Here is a 22,962-nt window from a genome sequence, read left to right as displayed (position 1 = left end):
ACCACCTACCCGGAGATCTTCTTAGCCTGGTCTGGGCTTGTCCCAGGCCAGAGCAATTCCCCATACCTTATCTACATGTCATGAATAACAATACCCAGGGCAGAATATTACATGATGCAAAACCAACTGAGCCACCTGTGCGCGGTACAGAGACTTTTCAGAGAAGGCACTCCAAGTAGAATTCGAACTCGGAATCTCTTCATTCAAAGGTAATGTCAATCAATCAAGTTGCAGATGACGTAAATTACTCTGTTCCATTATCACAGATATGGTTTGTATTATGTTGTTGACTGTCACAAAGGGAGGGTCACGGGCACCCCAGGACCACCCTTGGCTACGCCCCTGGAAATAAACTGGGTATTGACCAAGATACGGTCACCAAAAAAACACTGAAATACTGTGAACTTTAAAGGCAATTGAACTAAGTGAAGGCTACCCATAGCCTCTTGTTAATTTTAAAACAAAGGCAACAGTTTTTTGGTCATTTTTATTTTGACATGATATAACATTGATTTCTACAAAAGCCCTTTTACCGATGTTTTTTTTTTTCTTTTCATTTTGAGGTATATTTACAGAAATGCCAATAAAAACGAGAGTAAACACTTTACATAGGATTGTTGTTGTTGTTTGAACACATGATACTTTTCATTGCACAGCAATGGAACATTATTAACTCAATGGACATAAGTGATTATAATTTTGTGATAAATTTATGTATTTGGACAAACATATTTCTACAAAATATCTTCAGTTATCAAAACAAGTCCTTGTACAAAAGCAACAATTTATTATTAACAATAATTTATTATTAATGTTGTTTTTGTAAACGTAATGAAAAGTACCCTGCTAACAGGGGTTTCATATCAACAATGGGGCCTAAAGACCCCTTTCTCTCAGCACTGTCTTAGGGCATGCCATTTTTTAAGGAACACTACCAAACTCCACCTTTCATTTAAAAAATACATTGGTGATCATGTTAAGACTGATGTTAAATGATTTTTAATTTTGGGTTTGAAAGAATCTGTCTTTAATTTTTTCAATTTAGGGAAAAAAGTAGCCAACTTTTCTGAGTGACGTACATTGTAGCTTATTCTTTTTGTTGGCTGTTAACACTTAATTTAATGAAACCACTGAAAAACAGCAGCGGTAAAAAGACATTCAAAATGAAAGGGACAAGATCAAAAAGCTTTCCTAGAAGAGTAAAAATGATTAGACCTTCAAAATGGATTTGTGTTTGGGTAGTGTAACTTCACATCACTAAGTTGTGCAGTGTTCTTGCCATGAATGATGGTCCTCTTCTATGGAATCAGCCATTTTAAGCATAGGTTGATTTGAAAATCATGTGCTTGTTGTCTTCATAGCTGAATGGTACCATTACTGGCTGATGCTGTTTAGAACAGACCTAAAATGAAATCAATGTCAAATAAGTTAACACCTTCAGTGTGGTCATTTACATAAGTTTTGCTTGGATTTGGTAGTGGTATGGGGAACCTCAATTTAACGAACAGCCAAGGGACTGGGAGATAATGTTTGTTCCATACATTAAACTGATAGTGAACATAGTTTGTGGTACCAAGGACATGAACTCGTTCATCAACATCAGTAGTCCGGCATACCCCATAATTTGGACATAAAGAGGTTCATCAACACAAGTAGTCCCGCATGCCGCATTTACCAAAAGTTAAATCCGAATTAGTTAACCCATTGAACCCTAGGAGTGAGACTCAATCAATTTTATTGTCTAACCCTAGACAACTTTACTCATCAATAGTGGGCGGTTCAGGACTCAATGGGTTAATATACTAGATGTCCAGTACTACATTTCTCACCTGTTTATATTCTAAGACAGTTCCTTTTGAGCTGTTTTCCAGTTGCTGCCTTATAGATTGCATTCCCCGTCCACTTGCTATTTGGATTGGAGTATTTCCTGAGAATGCTGGCTCACCAGGGTTGGCTCCCCATCTGAGTAGTTCTGCAATCACGTTAGTATTCTCTGTCTCTACTGCATGATGGAGAGGTGTGCGACCACTCTTACCATCCTGGCAAAAACAAAAGGTGGAGTGAGAATCAATGACTGGGGGTGGGGGTGGGGATTCAGAATATTAGTAATTTATCAGTGTAACAAAAACTTCAACCTGAATTAACAATTTGTTCCCTGGAAAATTTGTGAACAGGCCAACTTATCAAAACAAGCAGATGGCAATTTCACGAGTGCTTTTTGGGCCCAAAACGTTTTGAGAAATGGGTCCATGGTTCCTTAAAAATCATTTGCAGTATGAGATGCCATCATGGATGTTGCAGCTGATGTAACCTTCCCTAGAGGTTTCTTGGTGGAAATCTATCTCAACTTACTAACCTTGGAATTAGGATTTGCACCATGTTCAACCAGACATCTAACACTCCTGGTACATTGTGCAATTACAGCTTCATGGAGAGGAGTAAATCCACTATAATTTTTAAGTTCAAGGTCAACTCCATTGGTGACCATAACAAGCTTTTTCAAGCAATCTACATATGACCTCTGGCAAGCAAGATGACAGGGTGTGTGGCCATTTCTATCTGGCATGTTACCATTGGCTCCTGCAGAGACCAGTTTTCCAACAATCTGAGCTTGTCCAGTTATTACTGCCAAGTGAAGCGGTGTCTGCTTCAGGTTGTTGTAAATGTCAAGTGTCATGCATTGCATCAGGTCAATAAGGTATTCTGTCAGCTGACTATTTCCATGTGCAATAGCGATGTGGAGTGGCCTGCGTTTGGACGTAAAGATTAAAACGTAATAAGTGTCTGCCTGGCCCTTTGGGGAGAGAGGGGTTGGACTAGATAAATGTAAAGGAGGGTATTGGCAAACTAACCAAGATTTATCAACTGTGAGGGGGTGAGAAGACCATCATACAAAAGAAAATGAAGTGAATTCAGTACTGGGAAGAATTAGAATTTCTGAAAAATACAAGTCGCACTAACAATGTAATAACTAAGAAAGATGACTTACGTATCCCCATCTTCATCTTGGAGAGCAGCTAAATGGCACTCTGAAGCTGACAGGAGGCTTAATAGTTTGGGTTCTGGACTCATCGGTGTTTTAGGAGTTACTGCTTGATCTGTTCAATGGGAAATTGGGAATGGTATTACACTCTGTAAAACACTGACCTCATCGGACCCACCCTCCAAGAATTTGTCTTCTACACAGCCCATATGAGGGGCAGCATGAAGTCCTCTTGCCTCTTGGGAAATCAGTCAACTTTTCTCTGAATGGAGGAAGCTATGGCATGCCCCAAATAATGGCTGAATACAAGGATGCCCCCTGACAGAAAATCTGAGAACATATTGTTCTAACAATGAAATTATTATCCCATTCACAGTCCTACAATTCTTGGTTTTCATGTGATGTCAGAAAAAATAAAATTAAAAATTTTGAGTTATTGCCTTCAAGGGGTAAAAGACATGTTAAAGATATATCTGCTGGCCTGTTTTCATCTCAGTGACATGCTTTATTTTGAAATATGAGAAGTTTAAATTTCAATTTTTTTTACACTGTATGACATCTGGATTGCTTCTGAGAAACATGTAATGTACTTGAAAATATTGATTCGCCTTGTTTTTTCGAATCCTGTATAACCAATATCTTAAGAGAAGTGTCTATACAAATGTTTTCAAGTTTAGCAGAGAGAAAAAAAATTGAGAGAGCCTTGAAAGTCAACTCTAGATATTTCCACTGGTTTCTGGCCACCATGTTGGTGTCAGAGGGGCATTTTGATTTTGAGTGGTACCCTTTGACGAATATTTCGAGTTGACACAGTGTTCATTTATTACCCTTCTACAATATCTCAATTTCTTGACTTAATTTATTGAATGGTAAGCGATTTTATTTTTTCTCTGAGTGATACTTGCGTGACGTGAACCAAGAATAAATACCAGTACTAGTATTCCATAAACCTGTCAAAAAATAATTTTTGAAACCTGGGTTGCCTGTGACTTAGCGTAGCATAAAGTGTTGCGTACTTACACGATGACATCCATGGAAGGGTAATTCCCAAATACGAAGACTTCTCAATTAAACATTGCAGAAAATAGGGATAGCCCCTTTTGTGGGAAGTTTAAAAAAACATATTTTTTCCTACATCAGCCAGGAATAAAAGGAAAAAATGTTTTTCCTTTTCGATGAGATTCACTGACATAAAGATCATATTACCACTGACTAAGCAAATCGTGTGATGTGGCGCTTAACTACTCCCATCCAAGGCTTTTCACACTGTTCAAGGGACCCTTTAGTCTGGTTTTCAATAAGATGTGATGTCAAAAGATTTTCCTAGGCCGACTAAGCATTTTCAAACGTTATGTCTTCAACCCAATTATTTTTTTTTAATTTTCTGTTGATTTTTTATCTTTTTATAATACCTTGAGTTATTCCTTGTGCCGAACTTGTTGTTGTTGACGTTCGCGGCAATATGGTTCGCAGACGTTTCGAGGGGGGATCTTCTCTAGTCAAGTGCGATGAGTTCGATTTTTCAGAGTTTTGTGGAATCATTACACTTGTGGCCGGTGATTTGCGCTTCTCCGCCAGTTTTTTGTGAACTCTAAGATTTCGTGAAGAACTTGTCATGGCTGAGCAATTACTGTGTCCAACATGTTCCTTCTTTACATTGCAATCGCTATTTGGGTGATGAGAATATGATTTTTTAGAATCTACCCTTGGATTATAAATTTCATCTGTTTGCCGTGTTATCGGGGAAACTCTTGCTGTCAGCTTTCGTTTAATAGCGTCTTTCGTTGTCCTCTGAACAGAATCCGCAAAATTCGTTCCCAAAGCGGAAGTTAAATTAAGTCCGTGTGATACGAAATCCACTGTGGTGAGCTCCATTTGATGTGTGTTATTCAAAGTTGAGCCTTTCTCCTGGAACTATCTACCTTATTATAGCCAGGAATTTGCTATTTTGAGTGCCTTGCTGTTACTCCACAAAACGACTTCGATTCCAACAAACCTCCAAGCATACAGCGGATGGAGTAAGCCGTATTTTTAGAACCACTTCAGAGCCCGTGTGAGTCGTGAGCCAATAAGATTCATGCTGTTCATTCGACTGGGACTTTCCCACTTTCGCTTTGGAGAGCTCTTCCGCTCCGTGCGCTTTGTTCTCGCGATTTGTAACTGAGTATCGAAAGGAAATCGGAAAGCAAAAATTTAAGTGCATTTCCCTAGCTTAAAGCCTAGCTTAAAGCATTGATGTGATCCTGCATATATTTTTGTACATACCTCTTTATAATAATACTATTGCTACTGATCACCGGTTTATACTAGCAAATCTTTTGATTTTGCTGATCGGTCTTTTCAGTCTAATAAAGATATTATTATTAAAAATTATTATTATTATTATTATTATTATTATTATTATTATTATTATTATTATTATTATTATTATTATTATTATTATTATTACAGACACCTGCAGTCATCTTGGGCCTGTCATGACTCTTGTAATACAGAATGTTTCACGATCCTAGATTCTGCCGCCTCAAAATTCCAAATTAAGATCAAAGACGCATTGCACATTAAGTGGGGAAATCCCATTCTTAATCAGCAGTTGAGGCATTTAGATTTGTCTCTTTCTTTTTAATTACGCTGTTATTTTGTCTTTTATTTTATTGCTATCTGCGCTATTTTTGTTTCCTGCGCATTTCATACTTCATATTCAAATTGTACGCAAGTTCTGACACGAAATTTTGTAACGTACCTTAATGTAAATTCAAGTGTACAACCGTTAAAAAAGCTCATTTACAACTGAACATGATATGAGTATGTCGAAACTTGTATTGTAAATATAATTGAAAACTATCGTTTCTTTTTTGAGAGTTATTGTTATATGCATTTTAGGGAAATTCCCATCTGCTTTCTTTGCTATGAAACCACCCTGAAATGCTTCCTACGCAGCCTCGTTTAAAATGACGAAAGATAACTTAGCATAGTTCTTTCAAAATCAAGTATTTGTTCGTTTTTATGTTGCTGTGATACTTTGGTATGCCAAAAAATGTTGTTGGTGATATAAGCTTAATGATTATTTTATTAATGCAAATGTATCAATTTCTTTTTAACAGGAGCAGGTACTTCTACAAACATATATTAAAGAAGGGTTAACAAACGTCTTTCCAAACGCCTTTTTCAAAAGTTTATTTTTAAAAAACATGAAATTCGTTGGAAGGGCCCCTCAGAGGCTCCCATCAATTGGTTGCTATGACATCACAAATGGTGGCAAACAGAAGTCACGTGATCAAGCCGATAATGGCGGCCGGCACAAATTTCGTAACTGGAGACTTGAATTGAATACAGTAATACTACGCTAGAAGGACGTGATCGAAGGTTTTGGGTTTTAACAGGGACGTTTTCTTACCTGTATGGTACACCAATGTCTGTGGTTATGCAACGGGCCACTACAACATCTTCACGGGTTTTTCAGAGGCAAAGAACAAATAACCAGCCCGTAGCTGGTGCTACATGTTCAACTAGTTCATACATGCAGAAGCCACGGCAGAATAAAGGGATACGAGCGCTTCCAAATGGCCCGGGCCCGTTGCCAAATAAGCCCAAGATGGATACATGTAAATATGTGACTAGTAACCCTACAAGAGAGCGACGATCGCGCGGAAGTAATGTCTCACGCCATAACTCTTCTCTGAACATTGATGCACCGACTGCTGGAAGGAAAACTTTAGATGACTCTGGACATGTTAGCGAAGGAAGAGGATCGAATGTTAGATACGGAAAACTTACTGCTATCTACCGACAGAAATCGAGATCATTATCCTGTCTTAATACAAAGAATGGTTCTAGTGATGAATTTGAATCATCGAGAACTAATGCGTCTTCTAGTGATAAAAGAGGGCATCATCGTCTTCAGTTTAATTCAGAGCATTATGCAAACTCTAAACACAGGCATAACAACAGCAGCACTTCTAGTGTTTATCAATCAACAACACACCTGCATTACAAGGATCATTGGGAAGATAAGACGTCACAAACTAAGACTCATTCTTACGCATCTGACAAGGACCCGTGTAACGGTTCTTCAGTTGACAAGAGCGGATACCATCTTACAGATTCTGACAAGGCGCGCAAGGTAACCATAACAGCCTTACCTGGAAATGATCTCAAGTATACAAGAAGGTCATCATTGAGTTCGTCAAATTCATCTCCCTCAGTAAGTGAAATACTGATATTGTAAGTATCTTACTTGCAAAAACCAGCATAGAGCTGATTCCAGCTGGCTGTAAGCTATGCTCCAAGGTCGTACATGCACTACTTATAGTGTTGGATAGGGGCTATCCATCACATGAATCACTATACAGTGAATGACTCAATTGCACCAAACCCAATCACCAAGCGTCGGTGCGGAAAGCAGCTATCCACCTTTCCGCAGACGAACAAGCAAAGCCTAGACTTTCCCCTGCGATAGCATCCTGTGAGCATACATTACCAAAAAAAATCTCAAGGGAAAGAAAAGTGCTCTGTTATAGTTGGCGACTTCAGTGTTCCCTTTTTTCGTTAAATTTCCAATTTCTTAACATCTGTGCAAAATTGTTTTGAAAGTAATTGGCAATATGGACCTAAGATCCCACCAACTCGGTGGTAGAGCTTCCTCACTAGTAGATGAAAGTTCATAGCTGTGATTTGCACTCGGATTTTTTGCCACTGTGCCCATGTCATAACAGAAAATTTGTTGGTCAAAGATCTCAAGTACCAGTACATGAACATGATAATGGCCACGGAATAGGTCAGGTGACAATACATGTACAACTGATCGCATAAAGAGTTGTTTTTCACATTTGCCATTTATGATTAATTTTCCCTAACCTCCTGGCTGATTTTCAAGTTGGCATTATTGGTAGCCATTAGCATTACCCCAGCTATTTCACTTGTTTCCCTAAAATTGTGTCATTATGTGCATGTCTTTGTTGAAATTTAAACAAAGGGCAGGATCTGTTTACAAGATTTTATTGTTCATGATCTTATCCTCTCATCAGTCAAATAACTCTTAATTCTCCTCATTAAGTGAAAGCTCTGAATCATAGCAAAGCATCATTGCTCTTAAAACTACATGTGACCATCTCAAAATAATAGGGACTTTAAGATACACTGACTACGGACTACAGACTACCGCTGGACACATGTACCCCAAGTTTGGGATCGAGTACAGGGCCCAGATGGCGTGAAAATATCAAGTTAAGTTACTGTTAGACTACGTGCAATGGGCAAAGCAGCAGTTCTTGCCTTTACAAATACATGTAATATACAGTACAAACAAATGTCTTGCAAAACATGTTAAAGCGCTCCATTTCCACCAGCTGAGTGAGATCAATTCAGATGATTATCAAAATTGAGGCAAAATATTTTCTCAAACCGAATCTCAAGACTGAGAGCAAACCCTAAAATGCGCACTGCTTTAAGTACTGAGGTAGTATATATGATGTGACACCATTGAATCAGTTCACTTAATAGAATTAAGCAAAATCCATTGCCCTTAATGACATGATACTTTCATTCAAAATCAAGAACATCAAAACTCTTCCAAATTATTCTGCCTAAAGTGTTGCTCGAAACGAAAATCATACCACTACAAATACTAATTGGTTCAAAATTGAAATGAAAAATGTGTCTTCGTTTTGATAGAATGAATTGGTTTTTCTCTGACCTTTCTTTGCCACTGGTGCCGCCTTTGCTGACAACAAAAACTTTTACGACTACTCACCATTGTGAGCTCATGACAGTGGCTCAGGGGAGAAATTCAACCCAGTGTCTCGTCGCAGTCCCAAACACCTCCTCGCTGTAGTCCGTAGTCCATAGTCAGCGTATCTTAAAGTCCCCTTTATTATCAATGGGACTTGAACATATTGTTCCCCAAGCAGAATCTTAATGACCTGAGCATATCACAAATTATTCACCCTGTCTTTTAACCATTCAAAAGGTAAAATACTCTCCAGTGGTCAATACATTGAAGTTTAATATAAAGAAGAATTTAAAATTGAGTTTTTGTATTTATGGAGGCCACATGGTTGATCTGTCTATGGATTTGTGGAGCTGTCAAATCCTACTGACTGTTACTTGGATTTAACTTCTGCGGGCCAGAACTCAACTATGCCAACACCAACTGGTTGTGTCCTTGAAATTGGGGTTTGCAATCATTTTATCTTTCATTTGAATTTCCCTCAAGCAAATGATGATGATGATGATGATTACTCAGTTAAAGATACTGGCTTATCATTTAAGCAAGCACAAGAGCTGCAAGCTAATCAGAGAAACTGTAAATAAAATAAAATCACACAATGTGAAATCAAAGCAAGTGAATCAACTATTGATTTTTGTTAAGTAGGGAAACCCAGAATATCCAGCGAAAAACCTCCCACAGAGGAGTTGAGAACCAAGAAATTCAACCCACATAATTATTCAGACTGTATTGCATCGGTGGCAGGCAAGTGTACTCACCACTGCATAATCCCTGTTCCTTAGTAAATGACACCAGTGGCAGACTTGTGCCCTTTAAATTTTTGTTGAACTGTGAACAGAAGAAACCCTTTTTTACAACATTAATTTGTTGTTAAATTGTTTAACTTTGGACATCTCTGCCCTAGACAGATTCAGGGTGTATAATAGCTGAACCTTGCAAGCACCCATATGTCTCTTGGTCATAGTTTTGATTGACTTCTATTTATGCCTGATTCATTGTAACCAAGTAGTCATGTACTAACAGTAAATCCCTTAAGTTTTGTCTCTGTGAGTGAACTTCCAGTGATAAAACTTTTTGGACGCCAATAAATGCAAAAATAACGAGAGATTAACAAGAATAATATTGCGTTTAAAAAGCTAAGAGATATTGCCAGTAATTTGTTATTGTAATATGCAAAATCTCAGCCACTTCTTAGTAGTTTCATAGTTTCCTAGAAATCTACATCTAACGTCTCTTTCCAAATTTGGTTTATCAAATGATGATGATGATGATGATGATGATGATTTACTCATTGTTTTACTACCATTTGCATCCATCCTTGAAGCTTGACGAATTTTACACGAAGTTTTACTTTTCAAACATTTACGGCTTGTCAGGTTATGTATCACTTGACCAATGAAACGTTGGCAGTTATGTTGTGAAATTGACAACGTTTTTGACAGCATACCAGCATGTTTTGTTCACGTTCTCTCAAAGTTTTCCCATTTTTCGTGAGAGTATTCGGGTTTGCATGACCGCCCTAATAACGTCTCTGCTGGTTTTGCAAGGGAGACAAAAAAAGTCAGCAAGTTTGGAATGAGGTAAATTACCATCCAGGAGTTGCTTGAAATCAAGATTTTAAATGCTCCTTGAAACACGGAACAGCGTGTGCGTGCAGAATGCCCTAGACGCAGATTTTTCTAGTTTCACTTTGTTTTCATGTATATTTTTCTCGTAGTTGCTGAATCACGTATCTCTTCTTGGTAAAGTATACCAAATTCCATAATTTGTGTCTTTTGAAACTCACGGGAGATAGATGTTTATAACTCTTCTAGATTCCTGGGCAGATTCATAAATATCTCCGCTCTCACGAAAACCTGAAAACTTGAAGATCATGTAAACAAAACCTGCTGGTATACTGTCAAAAACTTGGTCAATTTCACAACATAACCACCAACGTTTTATTGGTCAAAAGTGACACAAGACCGGACAAACCGTTGACGTTTGAAAAGTAAAACTTCGTCACTCTTCAAGGACGGATGCAAATGGTAGTACAAATAAAATTCTAGTTTTAGTAATCCAAAATAAGAAGACTTCTCTAAAGATTTTTCTTTTAATTGCCTTTTTGAAAATGTTGTCTTTAACAAATAAAGCATTTGATCATATTTTTATCCACATTATTAATTCATACATCAGACTCTTTCGTGGGATTCTGCCAATTAACCAACAGGTACTTTATAAACTGTTTTGCATATTTTAGTTTTTTTGTCAAATTATCCTTACAATAATTTTAGTGCATACTTTTTTTTAGCAACCAAACAAGAAAACCTGTCATTTTTGTGATATTTTATGGCTATGATCTGGTTTTGAAATGTCCTTTTACAGTTTTGTGAAGGCATTGTAATAATCACACTGCAACTGGGCTCTAAAAAATACAGTGGCTGCTGAGACAGAATTAAGTTCAGTTTTGGGAATTCACTTCGTCTTCTGTATTTTATGGGTATTTTTGGCCAAACGGAACTTTGACTCCCACAAAAATGTACCATCCCATGTCTTTGGACGACAAAAATCTGTCATTAACTTCAAAAGATATTTTATGGTAAGTCATGTATGTTTTAGGATTCAAATGGAGACTGTTTTGGCTGACCATTAGTTCAGCTATTTTTGAGCACTTGTCCATGTATGTTAGCAATAATTTTTTGTTTGCTTTCCTCTTTTAGCCAATTAGCAGAGGAAGCTCTGATGGCCTTGCTGGTCTGCGTAATTTGGGAAATACGGTAAACTTTCATGCCATGTATTTTTCTAAAAAGATATAGGAACTATTTTATTAAAATAATAATAATATTATTGACAGTTCATAATCCAGCGGCTTCCCCCTGGGTGCCACCCTCATGGAACCCACGAGAACTGAGGGGCATTTGTTGAGATTGTGAGGCATTTATTGCCTGAGGGCTTGGGGATTTGTACACACTTTGAATACCCCCATGGGCCAACCCTGGGGATTTTGTTTAAGTCAGCAGTATTTCATCATACAATCACCGTAGCTAAAACTATTCATTTCCTCAAAGTTTTTGAAAAGCTATCATATTTTGTTTAATCAGAGACACAAGCTTATTTCCCACACTCAGAGGCACTGGAACCAAGGAACATTTCCCATTGGTCTTAAAGTATTTCCTCTTTAACAAAAAGGCACTTTTGCAATTGCATTATTATTATTATTATTATTATTATTATTATTATTATTATTATTTGATCCCCAGGGGTGGGGAAATTGTCAGTGTTTTTCTTCCCAGGGGGAAACCTGCTGATGCACGCATAAAGTCAGCATTTTCTGGCAACTTGTTTGTCAGAAATTGTATAAATTCTTGCTCCATTTAAGTTCTACATAGCACTTTCATAACTCATTCATCATTGCCTTGACAAAACCTCCTGCTTGAAAAATCCGCAAGAGTCTCGACAAACTACAAGCCATGCAAGTCATGCAACTCTCGTATTTAAGTCCAAGCACCCATTTCAAAATGGTTAGCTTTCGATAACTGTGTGACTCACATGTTGACTTGCATGGCTCGCCATGTTGGCTCCAGTGACTTGCAGCCATGGCTTGCACATTGTCCACACTCAATCCATAAAGGGCACCTTCGTTGAAAGATGTTTGCACATGGCTTAATGGAGAGGGTTATTATTCTGTGGGTTATTTGGGTTTACAATAATTCTGTGCTCAGTTACCAGTACAAATGAACAAGCAAGGTGACACAAACACCAACCCGTCATGGCCAACACATCATGCATGCTGAGCCTCATCAGCATGGCGTAGTTAACGTTCCAGGCGGGTGTTTTAGGCACCCCTTTAAGTGGCAGGTTCACATGCAAGACATGTGGTAAGCTGGGTCGGGAACAGCACAGCTGTTCTCCAGGCCTTTGAATAAAAGCAAGGCTGGGTTGACCTTGCTTTTCTTACCATATTTACCCGTGTATAAGTCGATCCCCCATTTTTGATGGCAAAAAAAGCAATTTCTTAATTTTTTTGTTAAATGTTACTGGGACACTAATCTGGGACACAAAAAAAATCAGGGCCTCAAGCGCTTAATAGTTTTGTCGTTCAGCAGTTGTTGTATATGCGGGCATTTTGTCCTTGAGTTTCGAAAAAGTTCTCAGAAAATCGAACATGTAAACCTCTAACTAACCTGTTTCGTTGTTCAACGATAAAGGGCTTTAGAGGATAAGCACAACATCACAGAAGCAGGAGTCAATCTTTGAGTGCATGCAGGCATATTCATGCTTGCATGCCCTCATTTTAATGAACAAAACAAAAGACCAAACCTCCTGAGTATTATCATATGATCTGTATTGGGAAAAAAAAAATGTACAAGCCGAAAAGGTCTATTTCTCACATGACAAACAAAACAAAACTCATAAACCAAACAATACGAATTTTGCAAAAGCATTTAAATCAGCCAGGTTTGTATAAAGAATAAAAAACAAATTATCATTACCAACCAGCATTTTCATGCAACACGAGTGACACTGTCTTGCTCAATACAGCAAGTTTGAAAAATCCGTAAGGCCAACTTCAAGCAACAAGAAAAGAGTGTTCGAGTAACCATGGACAAACTGTCGGTGTATGTTTGATCAGATCTGCAATTAATTCCTACCAAAAAATATTTTCCAACTCAATCAGTAAGGCTGAGGAAGCTCTTTTAAGCTCTGTTATTTTTCTGTTACTCTTTCAGTATTTGAATTCAATTAGTTGTAACTAACAGATTTTATTTCCAGTATTACGTCTACATCCATTTACTACATGTATAATTATGTATATTTACATGGAAGCAATCCAGTGCAAACTCTCATTGTACCTGAAGAAGGCATGGTTCAATGACCAGCAGAAATATAGTACACTACATTGTACATTGTATCAGCTCTTGCTCAAAATATTTAGCGAGAAAACATTCTGCCAAAGAAAAAACGAAAGGAGTGTAACTGAGCAAAGAGCAAAGAACTGTAAAATGGTCTGTTGTACACGGCTGTTAATGTCTGTGTTACTGTTGTAATACTCTCTCTTTGCAGGAATGTATTGCACATGAATGTACATGTAGATTTGTTTAGAATGCTTTTTTCTACGGATTTTCTATTCACCTGACTAATTTATGACAATAGGCCAGTTGCTTTCTCAGTGACCTAGCTTATTAATGGTTGGGAGACTGCTGGACTGACCTTGTACTGATACAGACCTCACTGCTTTTATCATATAAATTGTGTTGTTGTAATTCTAATTAGTCTACAATAGCATTACAAAAGCACAAGGGTTTGTATCAAAGCAGGGTCACCAGCAGCCTTGCTTCCACTCTTAAGCCAGATAACCTAGCTATAACTGTAAAATGGTTTATGTGAATGACCATTAGGCATTCACTTCTTGATTTCAAAACTCATTATTTTTTCCTCTACAGTGTTTCATGAATTCAATCCTCCAATGTTTGAGTCACACAAAACCATTAACAGAACAACTCCTGAAAAGTCAACGCTTAAAGGGAAAGCTTATTCAAGGTGTTTATTAAATTAAGGAAAATACAAAAGTCAGACTTGATTGACTTAAATTAAATCACCCTAACACTAATATTGAACTCCACACTTTTCAAAACTAAGCAAAACTTGTCTACTGTTACTTTACATAGCCAAGATTAGCGTATGGAACAAGGAAAGTAAGTTGAAATTTGATGAAGTGGCTAAACTTCAGAATACCCGGCCACGATTGCGTGACATGGAATTAGCTTAGAAGAAAAATATCCTAAACATTCATAACAGCTAACCTTAGGCCTAATTAGGCCTAAAGAAAAGTTTTTAGGCCTAAGGTTAGCTATTATGAATGTTTAGGATGCTTCTTCTAAGCTTTTCTTCTAAGCTAATTCCATGTCATGCAATCGTGGCTGGGTATTCTGAAGTTGCTCCGATGAAGTAATATTGTCCAGGTGAGAGTTGGAGGGTGGAAAGTGTCATGTTTGAAGGTTGCAGGTTGTTGTTTCACCATAGTTGAAACAAGCAAAACCTTTTACTTATGCTAATAATATTAGGCCTAAACACTATGCTTTAGGAAACTTTAAGCCTAAGGTTAGCAATACCTGCTCTTTACACCCTCCGGGTGAGACCCTGGTGGGCTATTCTGGATTTCAAGTGACAGGGATAATCGAATGGAGGCAAAAAAAAAATCCCTGGACCAAAATGTAACCCCCTAAAACTTCCATGCCGGGATACACGGGAACTACCAGTATCACGAACCCCTGCCACTTGAAATTTGAAGTAATTCCCCTCCCCCCCTCGCCCACTGCTGAGAGGTGAGAGTAGTCCTGAGAAGGACTTTTGCTGGGTGACATTGACGTTTTGACACCCTGAGTGGAAGTTATCCCCAGAGTCAAGTGAGAACCTGAGGATGGCTGCTCAGGTTGTCAAAATGTCAGTTAAAATGAACCCTGCAGCACTACTGTGACACCTGGACAATCTTATTCTGTCAGCTTTTGATATGACTCCTTGGTTAAAATCATTTGCTTTTTTAATCAGAGTTGATTTGGTCTGATATTTGTACCCTCCCCCAAATTGCTAGACTAAGGATTCTTTTGGCACCTAGAACATGGACTTGAGCTTATGAAACTACCATGTTTCCTTGTGGTACTGGCACTCAGATAGGTTGACCAACATTTGACCAGAGATTGTAGTTCAAGCAATTTTAAGATGGATTTATCTGTTTGTTTGTTTAACAATTAGTGGAATTATGCATTTACAGTGTGATGTGCTTTACTGTGACCACCTAACAAAGTTTGCAAATTATCGGCCAATCAGGGTGTGCAAATTTGATTGACAGTCATGCCTCCTGGCAAAGTTTGCACGGTTGTAAGTTGAGCACCATTGCATGGATTGTCGAGTTGATGTATTTACATGAAGTTGTCAAATGTGAAAGTTTGTTGGATGGCCACAGTAAGGCGCATTGCACTGTAAATAGCAGCAGAGACAAAAATAATTTACAAATGTAAGTTCTTTGTCAGTTGTAGCAAAGCAAAAAGATGCAACAAGGCATACTGTGCTACTAAATGCAAGTGATAGTGCATGTAGAAACTGAGTCATTGTTTTGATCTACAGCATATGTAGAATTGATCAAGTCTATGTGGAAGACAAGCAGTAATGAAGTACTGTCTCCACATACATTTAAGACACAAATTCAAAGATTTGCACCACGATTCATGGGATACAGGTATTAAGTTTGTTTTCTAAATTTACACTTCAACATGCTGTTAGAGCTGTGTGGAAGCTATAGGAATAAAGAAAATTAATTTCATTTTCTTTGTTGTTGACAGCCAGCAAGATGCACAGGAATTTTTACGCTTTCTTTTGGAAGGACTTCATGATGACTTAAATGAAATTAAACCCAAGCCAAAATACAGGCAATGTGAATTTCCAGACTCCTTTAGGTAATTTATCATTAGCCAAGGTCACATGTATGCTATTCATTAAAATGTCAGTGCTGATACTACAGAGATCACGTTTACACAAAACATCAAATGGCAAACAGCTTGGTACTGATTGTCATTAAGGCATGAAAATTCCTTCTTTCCAGCATAATCTTTTTTTAGATGGTGTGCAATATCTGTAGCTATTAGCTAACAAAGAAGCAAGAACTGTAGCTGACAGGTTGCAGGTCATTGTTTTACCGTAACTGAAACTACGCAATGACCTGCACTACTAACCTGCAACCTGCAGTCTAAACCCTCCATAAAAATCAGTCAAATTTGTATGACTTTTGGAAAAATGCAATTTTAACCTGCAATGCTAAATATCCTGCAAATAAGTAATATTGATTAGTATATTATTAATTTTTCCCTTTTACCAGTGAACTTCAGATTGCAGAGAAATCTTGGGAGAGCTATCTTTCTGTAGACAAAAGTTTAATGACTGGTATGTACATACAATACCGTTACTTTTACCAGTTGTCCCACCATTACGGTGACCTTTCAGAACTTAAAAAAGTGTTAAAAGTATTTACAAATTATTATTTTTCGGGTCTTTCCTTCAGATCTGTTTGTTGGACAGTTGAAAAGCAAGTTAACATTCTGTTCATGTAATCACACATCGGTCACATTTGATCCATTTTGGGATTTGTCAATTCCTATTCCAAGGGTAGGTTCATTGTTAACTACAGCAAGGCTTTAGGATTAATGTACCACATGTATCACAAAGTCTCATGACTGTTTACAATTTCTTTCGGAGTGCAGGGATGGCACAGTGGTGAGAGCACTCGCCTCCCACTAATGTGGCCTGGGTTCGATTCCCAGACTCGTTGTTGGTTCTCTACTCTTCTCCGCTCAGGTTTTTTCTAGGTTCTCCGGTTTTCCGCTCTCCTCAAAAATATCAACTTGGTTTTCTTTGGGTGCTCCTGTTTCCCCTCTTCTCAAAAACAAACATTTGACTTGATTTGCCTTCAATTGTTAATTTCAGTTGACAGTGTCCCCAATTAGTGCTCCAGCGCTAGAACGACTAGACACTTGCATAAAGTTCCTTTTCTTTCCTAGGGTGATATCAAACCTCAGCTTGTAAATTGAGATCAGACATCAGCTTGTAAATTTTTTCTTGAAGCAATTTTAGAAAAAAAATAGGGCAATTAGATTTAAAGACAACATTCATGTAGTATTATTATTCAGCAGAGGTCTTCAGTTTTAAGAATAATGAACAAGTGACCTGTTAATCAACTTCTTCTTTTTTTCATGGCTACAGGACGTGTAGAAGTGAGTTCTGTAATGATCCAAAGATGTGATTAAATTAGGGCTCTAACACTCGTTCACTTATTCACATACTCGCTGTTTATACAGGACAGAATTAAATGTCAACTGTGATCTTGAACCGCAGGTTATATGTTTGGAGAGAACAATATTTTAAATTGTATGGAGGAAGTATTATTAAACCACTTAGGTAATCATTCGAAAATCCACTGATGCTGCAACTTCCGTTTTCTTTTTCTCAGAGAATAATAATAATTATTGTTAGTATAAATACACAGGTGATTATACAAAATCGCGTGCTCTCATTGGCTGGCTATCTCGGATTATCCGCCGATAATCACCTCGACGGACAAAATGGCTGCCAGTAGTCATTTTGCCACTGTAAGTGAAGATGATTTCGCGTTGAAATGTTTTTTTTTCTCTTTTTTGAAATAATCCCCTATGTATTTATACTAAAACAATTATTCGCCTCAGGCGAAGTGATTATCGGTGAATATTCACCTCGACTTCGTCTCGGTGAATATTCACCGATAATCACTTCGACTTCGGCGAATAATTTTTAATTAAATATATGATAACAAAAATGATATTTTTTTATCACTACAACTGATATGTAAAAGACATTCAAAGTAGAAACATAGCTTGGCGAGATAAAGATAAGAGAAGGTAAAAATTAAAATAAGCATCATAAATTTAAAGGAAAGAACCAGTTTGATGCAGGGAGGGGTGCATTTCATACAGTTGAGCATAGTCACCAGCAATTATTGGAGGATCTTATAATCAACTGCTTGACTCACGTTTCATATTTCTTCATGACAAGAAGTGTTAACAAGTTAACCAATGCAAACCTTTTCGTTTAATTTTTTCAAATTTTATTTTTTTGGCAGAAAATGTCGTCCTCATCGTCGTCCTCTGTAGGAAGAAGATACAGCGGAACAGATGATGGTGATGTCACCATCATAGACTGCATGCGATCTTTCACTAAAGAGGAAGTATTGAATGGTGACGAGCAGCCTGTGAGTAACCCTGTGAAATATTTCAAATCAAACATAAAAATAATGTATTTAAACCCCAACTGGCCTAAGATCATGACCTCAAATTCTAGACCAACGATGAGAAAATGGAACTAGTAGCGAGTTAATAATGAAAACGCGACACCTCACCCATTGGACCATACTTTTAAAACAAAATCTTTTAAACTTCGGGATTTTAAAAGGAGCCAGTTATCATCCTTGTCCTAGCCCCCCCCCCCCCCGGGGGGAGGGGCTCGATATATCCCTGGGTGGGGAGGTGCGGCGCGGCCCGGCCCCTCATACCCTGACCCTGTTTAAGACAAATATCGCTGATTTTCCTACTCTGTTTAAGACCCCCCGGGGTGCTAGCTCTATATGCAGCAGAATTAAACAAGTCTGCCCTTGCGCCCTTGCCCTTCTCCTCAACTTCAACATCAGTCATGTCTCAGAATACAGACAATTAACGTCACAAAGTGTCCCACAAATGCTGCTCTTAAAGTGAGGATAAACTACTGCACTTACCCTGACCTAAAAATAATGCTAACCTTTACCCTTATAACTTGTTGCTGAAAATAGATAGCTAAGTCTTAGACGTAAAGGGACACTTCGTGCTGAATGTCAAAATTGGGCTTGCATACAGCTATTTCGAGAAAGGTTGTCCAAAAGAAGCATAAAAGCGTACGCGACAATGGGCATTACGGTAAACTGTTAGTTGAGTCAACAAAAACATAACTGCAATGCTTTCGAAAACGTCACCTAGAAATACATGCTCATGCTATGTTACTGACATTGAGGTACGAGTGAGTTTCAAAATTCAGTCAAATGATCCAGGTCATGAAGTAGTAACAAAGGGTTAGGATTCACAGAGAAAGCATAATTCTGACGACTTTAACCTTACAGAGAAGGTCGGAGAAATGTACCAAAAATCGTGGCGCACTTGCAGAGCCGTCGTTTTTGCTAAATGAACCCTTTTGTTTTTGGACGTGTTTTGGTAGCGTGATGGCGGGAGAGAGTTTAACATAAGCCTGTGCCACTTCATCAACGCTATATCCTAAGAACTCTTTCCGCTCATCATAATAGGTCTTCACTGGACGGTCGTGGCATCTTCGATTCTGGGCGTTCACTACAAGTTGAATAAATTTTATTGAATATCTCCCATACTACCTTTCAGCATTGTCGCAAACGCTCTTACGCTTCTTTTGAACAACCTTTCTGGAAACAGCTGTATAATATGGCGCATGTCTGGACATAAGTGATCTCCTAGCTGTCACATTTAGGGCCTGTATGCAGGCTCTCGTCTTAGCTTGGCGCTCCAGTCACAGTCACCTATTTCATTGCCAGCCGCTTATTGAAAATACTTTTAACTGTCCCGTTTCAAGTGTACAACAAGAGATGTCCAGATGCTGTTCGTCGCGATCCAGATGTCCTCTGTTCTCCCTGCTTAACCTTACTCATGTCAATTGTTCTTTTTTTACCTTGAATTTGAATTTATCTTCCTTTCTTAGACATGCGACAAGTGTAAAGGCAAGGGCAAAGCGACTAAGAAGTTCTCAATCCAGAGATTTCCACCAATTCTAGTTTTACGTATCCTTTGCACGTTTCCGTGTGTAAGTGATCAAGGCATTCTGCCGTCACTATTATCTATTCTATTTGCTTTGTTTTTCAAATAATAACCGAGGGTTGTCCAATACACCGAATCTGAGTCGGATGGTGGCCGGTGGACTCGGTCGGTTTGCAACAAATATTGCTCAACTCTTGTGAAATAAGCATTCTAAGCATACGGTAGTTTCTTAAAGTATCGACGTTTCCGTTCAGTGTTCTTTCCTTGACACTTCATTACGCAGACCTAAAGCGTTTCTCTGGCTTCAGTTATCGTTCAAAGCTTCAATCAAACGTTGATTTTCCATTGTCATTGGATCTTACAGAATTCTCCTCTGATCCTGAAAGTGAGTTAATTGAGACCAAAGAATTCCCATTTTATGTGAATTTGTTTTCCAAGTTCCTTTACTCATTTTTAAGGCTAGTACTTTTTAACCCATAACCCAGCAATTGGCAAGTGCGTTCAGTCTACCTTTTTAGTTTTATTTGATGTTTCGCTCTTGGGTTTTGTTTCTGTGGGAATTTCATTTAGTACTTGTAACCTTTTCATGAAGGCTTTACAAAGGCCACTTCACATCCCTCCTTCAGAAACTAGAATATGGTCTGTCCCTGATTCACTCTTTCCATTACATTTGTGAAAAATGTATACAATTTAAAGCGTTGGCCGAAGCTCAGACCAGGCATGGAGACTATCCACGGCAAAACACTTGTTCAAGGCAAAGAAAGTCGAGAAGAGGTGCTTTAATCACACTTTGCCATATTGGGCAAAATTTACTTGTAAAAAAAGGCGGAGTAATCTTTTGGTTAAAAAACAGAAAATAGTGTATGCTAACCCCGGTAAATTATTTGAGATAGATATTTTTTATGTTGCCTCGGGATTGCCTCGATGAGAAGGAGCTGAGAATGCTCTGAAATTTGAATTTTTTTTCTGATTATCCTCGAGTCAATAACGAGATTATGTATCTCTTCGTTAATCTTCTGATAATAATGTCTCAAATTGCAGAAATAAATCCAGTCACATATTCGCTGTATGCAGTGTCAAACCACTCAGGAAGCACGTATGCAGGCCACTACACGGCTTACTGTAAACACCCAATAAGCAAGGACTGGCACTGCTTTAATGATTCTCGGTGAGATAATTTCATTGCTAAGTCTGCTTATAAATTGTGACAGTATTAACATTGAATAAATTTTAAATAACTCCTTCATCTCTACAATCGCGGCCAAATATTCTTGGGACTTCAATAATCCTCCTCATAACGGCCTCACACCACCACCTCAAAACAATGTTGAAACCAACTGCAACTTTTCAGAATGTTTCCGGATTTCAAATCAGCTTCGTATGGAGGTTGTGCGCATGCGCCGCCTTTGGAATCGATTGTGCTCTATTGACTTCATTGTTTCAACAATTTCGTCCAGGATTGTAGAACAACCTTGACCGTTCACTAACAGACTGTCTTTTCTCTAGGGTGGACCCCATTTCGCCTTCAAGGGTGCGAGGAAATCAAGCCTACATCCTGTTTTATGAGAGAGAGAACCGAAAGTCGTCACTCTGACGCACACGCTGATATTTTTATATTTTCATGCGCTCTCTTTGGTTGTTGGCCGTTTGTGATTTGTATTGCAAGGAAGAACAGGTGTTGTCATAAAATGTGACATTTGTTTCCGTTTCTACGAAATGATAATTGTGTAAATTCAACTTTACTATGAAGCCCGGCAAATGGGATCGAATTTTTTTCGTTGTCGAGTCGGAAGATTTTTTCAGAATTTTACACTGAAGCTATTTTGCATTCTCAATCCTGGTCATGGAGAGCATAATCCGTGACATGTATGAGATTGATGGATAATAACTTTGCCTACTACGATTTGCGTTTTTATGGTGGTAGCTGCCTTTTTATCTTTTATTTACTGTTAGTAAAGTTGCCTGCAACGATTAGGGCATATAAATTCCCTCGATGTATGATATGAAGAGATCCGTCCAAACGCGTTCAACACTGAAAAAGTCCTTGTTCTTCTCCTCGGCCTTGCTCTTACAAGTGTGGTAAATTGTGATATTTCTTATATTGTTTATTACTACCTTAATAACGAAGGTTTTAAGGGATTTTTATTGATCACAATTCATGTACAAAGTATCAAATGGTTTAGTCCGTGTTTTTATTACAAGGAAATATATTATTTATGGGTTCAACCTGAACAGATTTTGTAATATAATAACATTAGAAAAATGAAAGGACATTGTGAATAAATTTATTCCACCCCTTAAAAAGCGTTACGTTTACCTGTTTATTTACACAATACTTGGACACGACAGTCAATTTCTCTAAAGCGATTAAGTGTTCCTTTCGGAATAGCTAACCTCGATAAATTTAAATAGGGCTGATGATGAAAAAAGTAACGAAAAACGAAAACGGGATGAATGGGAGATTGAATACTGAGCACACCGTTAGGCTGAAATTTCTCCCGGAGAATCACACAAAAACCATTTCAATTATCTTTCTATAAGAAGACAAGTCATTTATCTACTTGAGGTGTAAAAACAGTCATTGGTAGACTGGCACAGAACTTTAAACTAAAACAGGTTGCCAGTTGAACAGAGTCGTAGTCAATCCCACTTTGTAGAGCAGCACTTCTCTGACAGCCACCTTAGCTTTTGCTTGATGTGAGTAAGAAGCTGATGCGGAGAAGTTTCAGTTTTACGATCATCTACGACTGGTGGTTGTAGATTTCTCTTCCCATCATTTTTTGGCCATCCTGGGAGACTTACTGCACGCCTCGGTCAAGATTATGCTCAATTTGCAAAACAAGAAGATTTACACTCAACGACAATAGAAGGTGCTTGGTGGACGCGTTTGCAAGCAACCTGATTTTGTCGCTACAGCTTTTACTGACGTCATTGTATAG

At 38.1% G+C, this 22,962-nt stretch overlaps 2 protein-coding genes across 3 annotated transcripts; one reads left to right on the top strand and one right to left on the bottom strand.

Moving 5' to 3' along the window:
- Positions 1–766: 766 nt before the first annotated feature.
- Positions 767–5,003, bottom strand: LOC138029851 (B-cell lymphoma 3 protein-like). Its single transcript, XM_068877662.1, has 5 exons — positions 4,396–5,003; positions 2,990–3,098; positions 2,357–2,747; positions 1,830–2,039; positions 767–1,402 (listed from the first exon to the last, which is right to left on the bottom strand). Exons 1-5 carry the CDS (start codon positions 4,856–4,858, stop codon positions 1,316–1,318), a joined length of 1,260 nt encoding a protein of 419 aa, XP_068733763.1. The 5' UTR covers positions 4,859–5,003; the 3' UTR covers positions 767–1,315.
- A 1,243-nt stretch (positions 5,004–6,246) lies between these two features.
- Positions 6,247–22,327, top strand: LOC138028898 (ubiquitin carboxyl-terminal hydrolase 2-like). 2 transcript variants are annotated; one of them, XM_068876536.1, is made up of 12 exons: positions 6,247–7,187; positions 11,411–11,467; positions 14,135–14,231; positions 15,816–15,927; positions 16,031–16,144; positions 16,564–16,628; positions 16,747–16,850; positions 18,337–18,465; positions 19,968–20,046; positions 20,307–20,408; positions 21,065–21,191; positions 21,530–22,327. In XM_068876536.1, the coding sequence occupies exons 1-12, from the start codon at positions 6,396–6,398 to the stop codon at positions 21,615–21,617; spliced, it is 1,866 nt and encodes a 621-aa protein (XP_068732637.1). In that variant the 5' UTR covers positions 6,247–6,395; the 3' UTR covers positions 21,618–22,327. The 2 variants fall into 2 exon arrangements, with proteins under 2 accessions (XP_068732637.1, XP_068732638.1); XM_068876537.1 differs by lacking the exon at positions 6,247–7,187 and adding an exon at positions 10,683–11,289.
- Positions 22,328–22,962: the final 635 nt, after the last annotated feature.

The sequence above is a fragment of the Montipora capricornis genome, chromosome 13, assembly GCF_036669925.1.
Source record: "Montipora capricornis isolate CH-2021 chromosome 13, ASM3666992v2, whole genome shotgun sequence".
NCBI classification, from domain to species: Eukaryota; Metazoa; Cnidaria; class Anthozoa; order Scleractinia; family Acroporidae; genus Montipora; species Montipora capricornis.
This window is presented reverse-complemented; position numbering and strand designations above follow the sequence as displayed.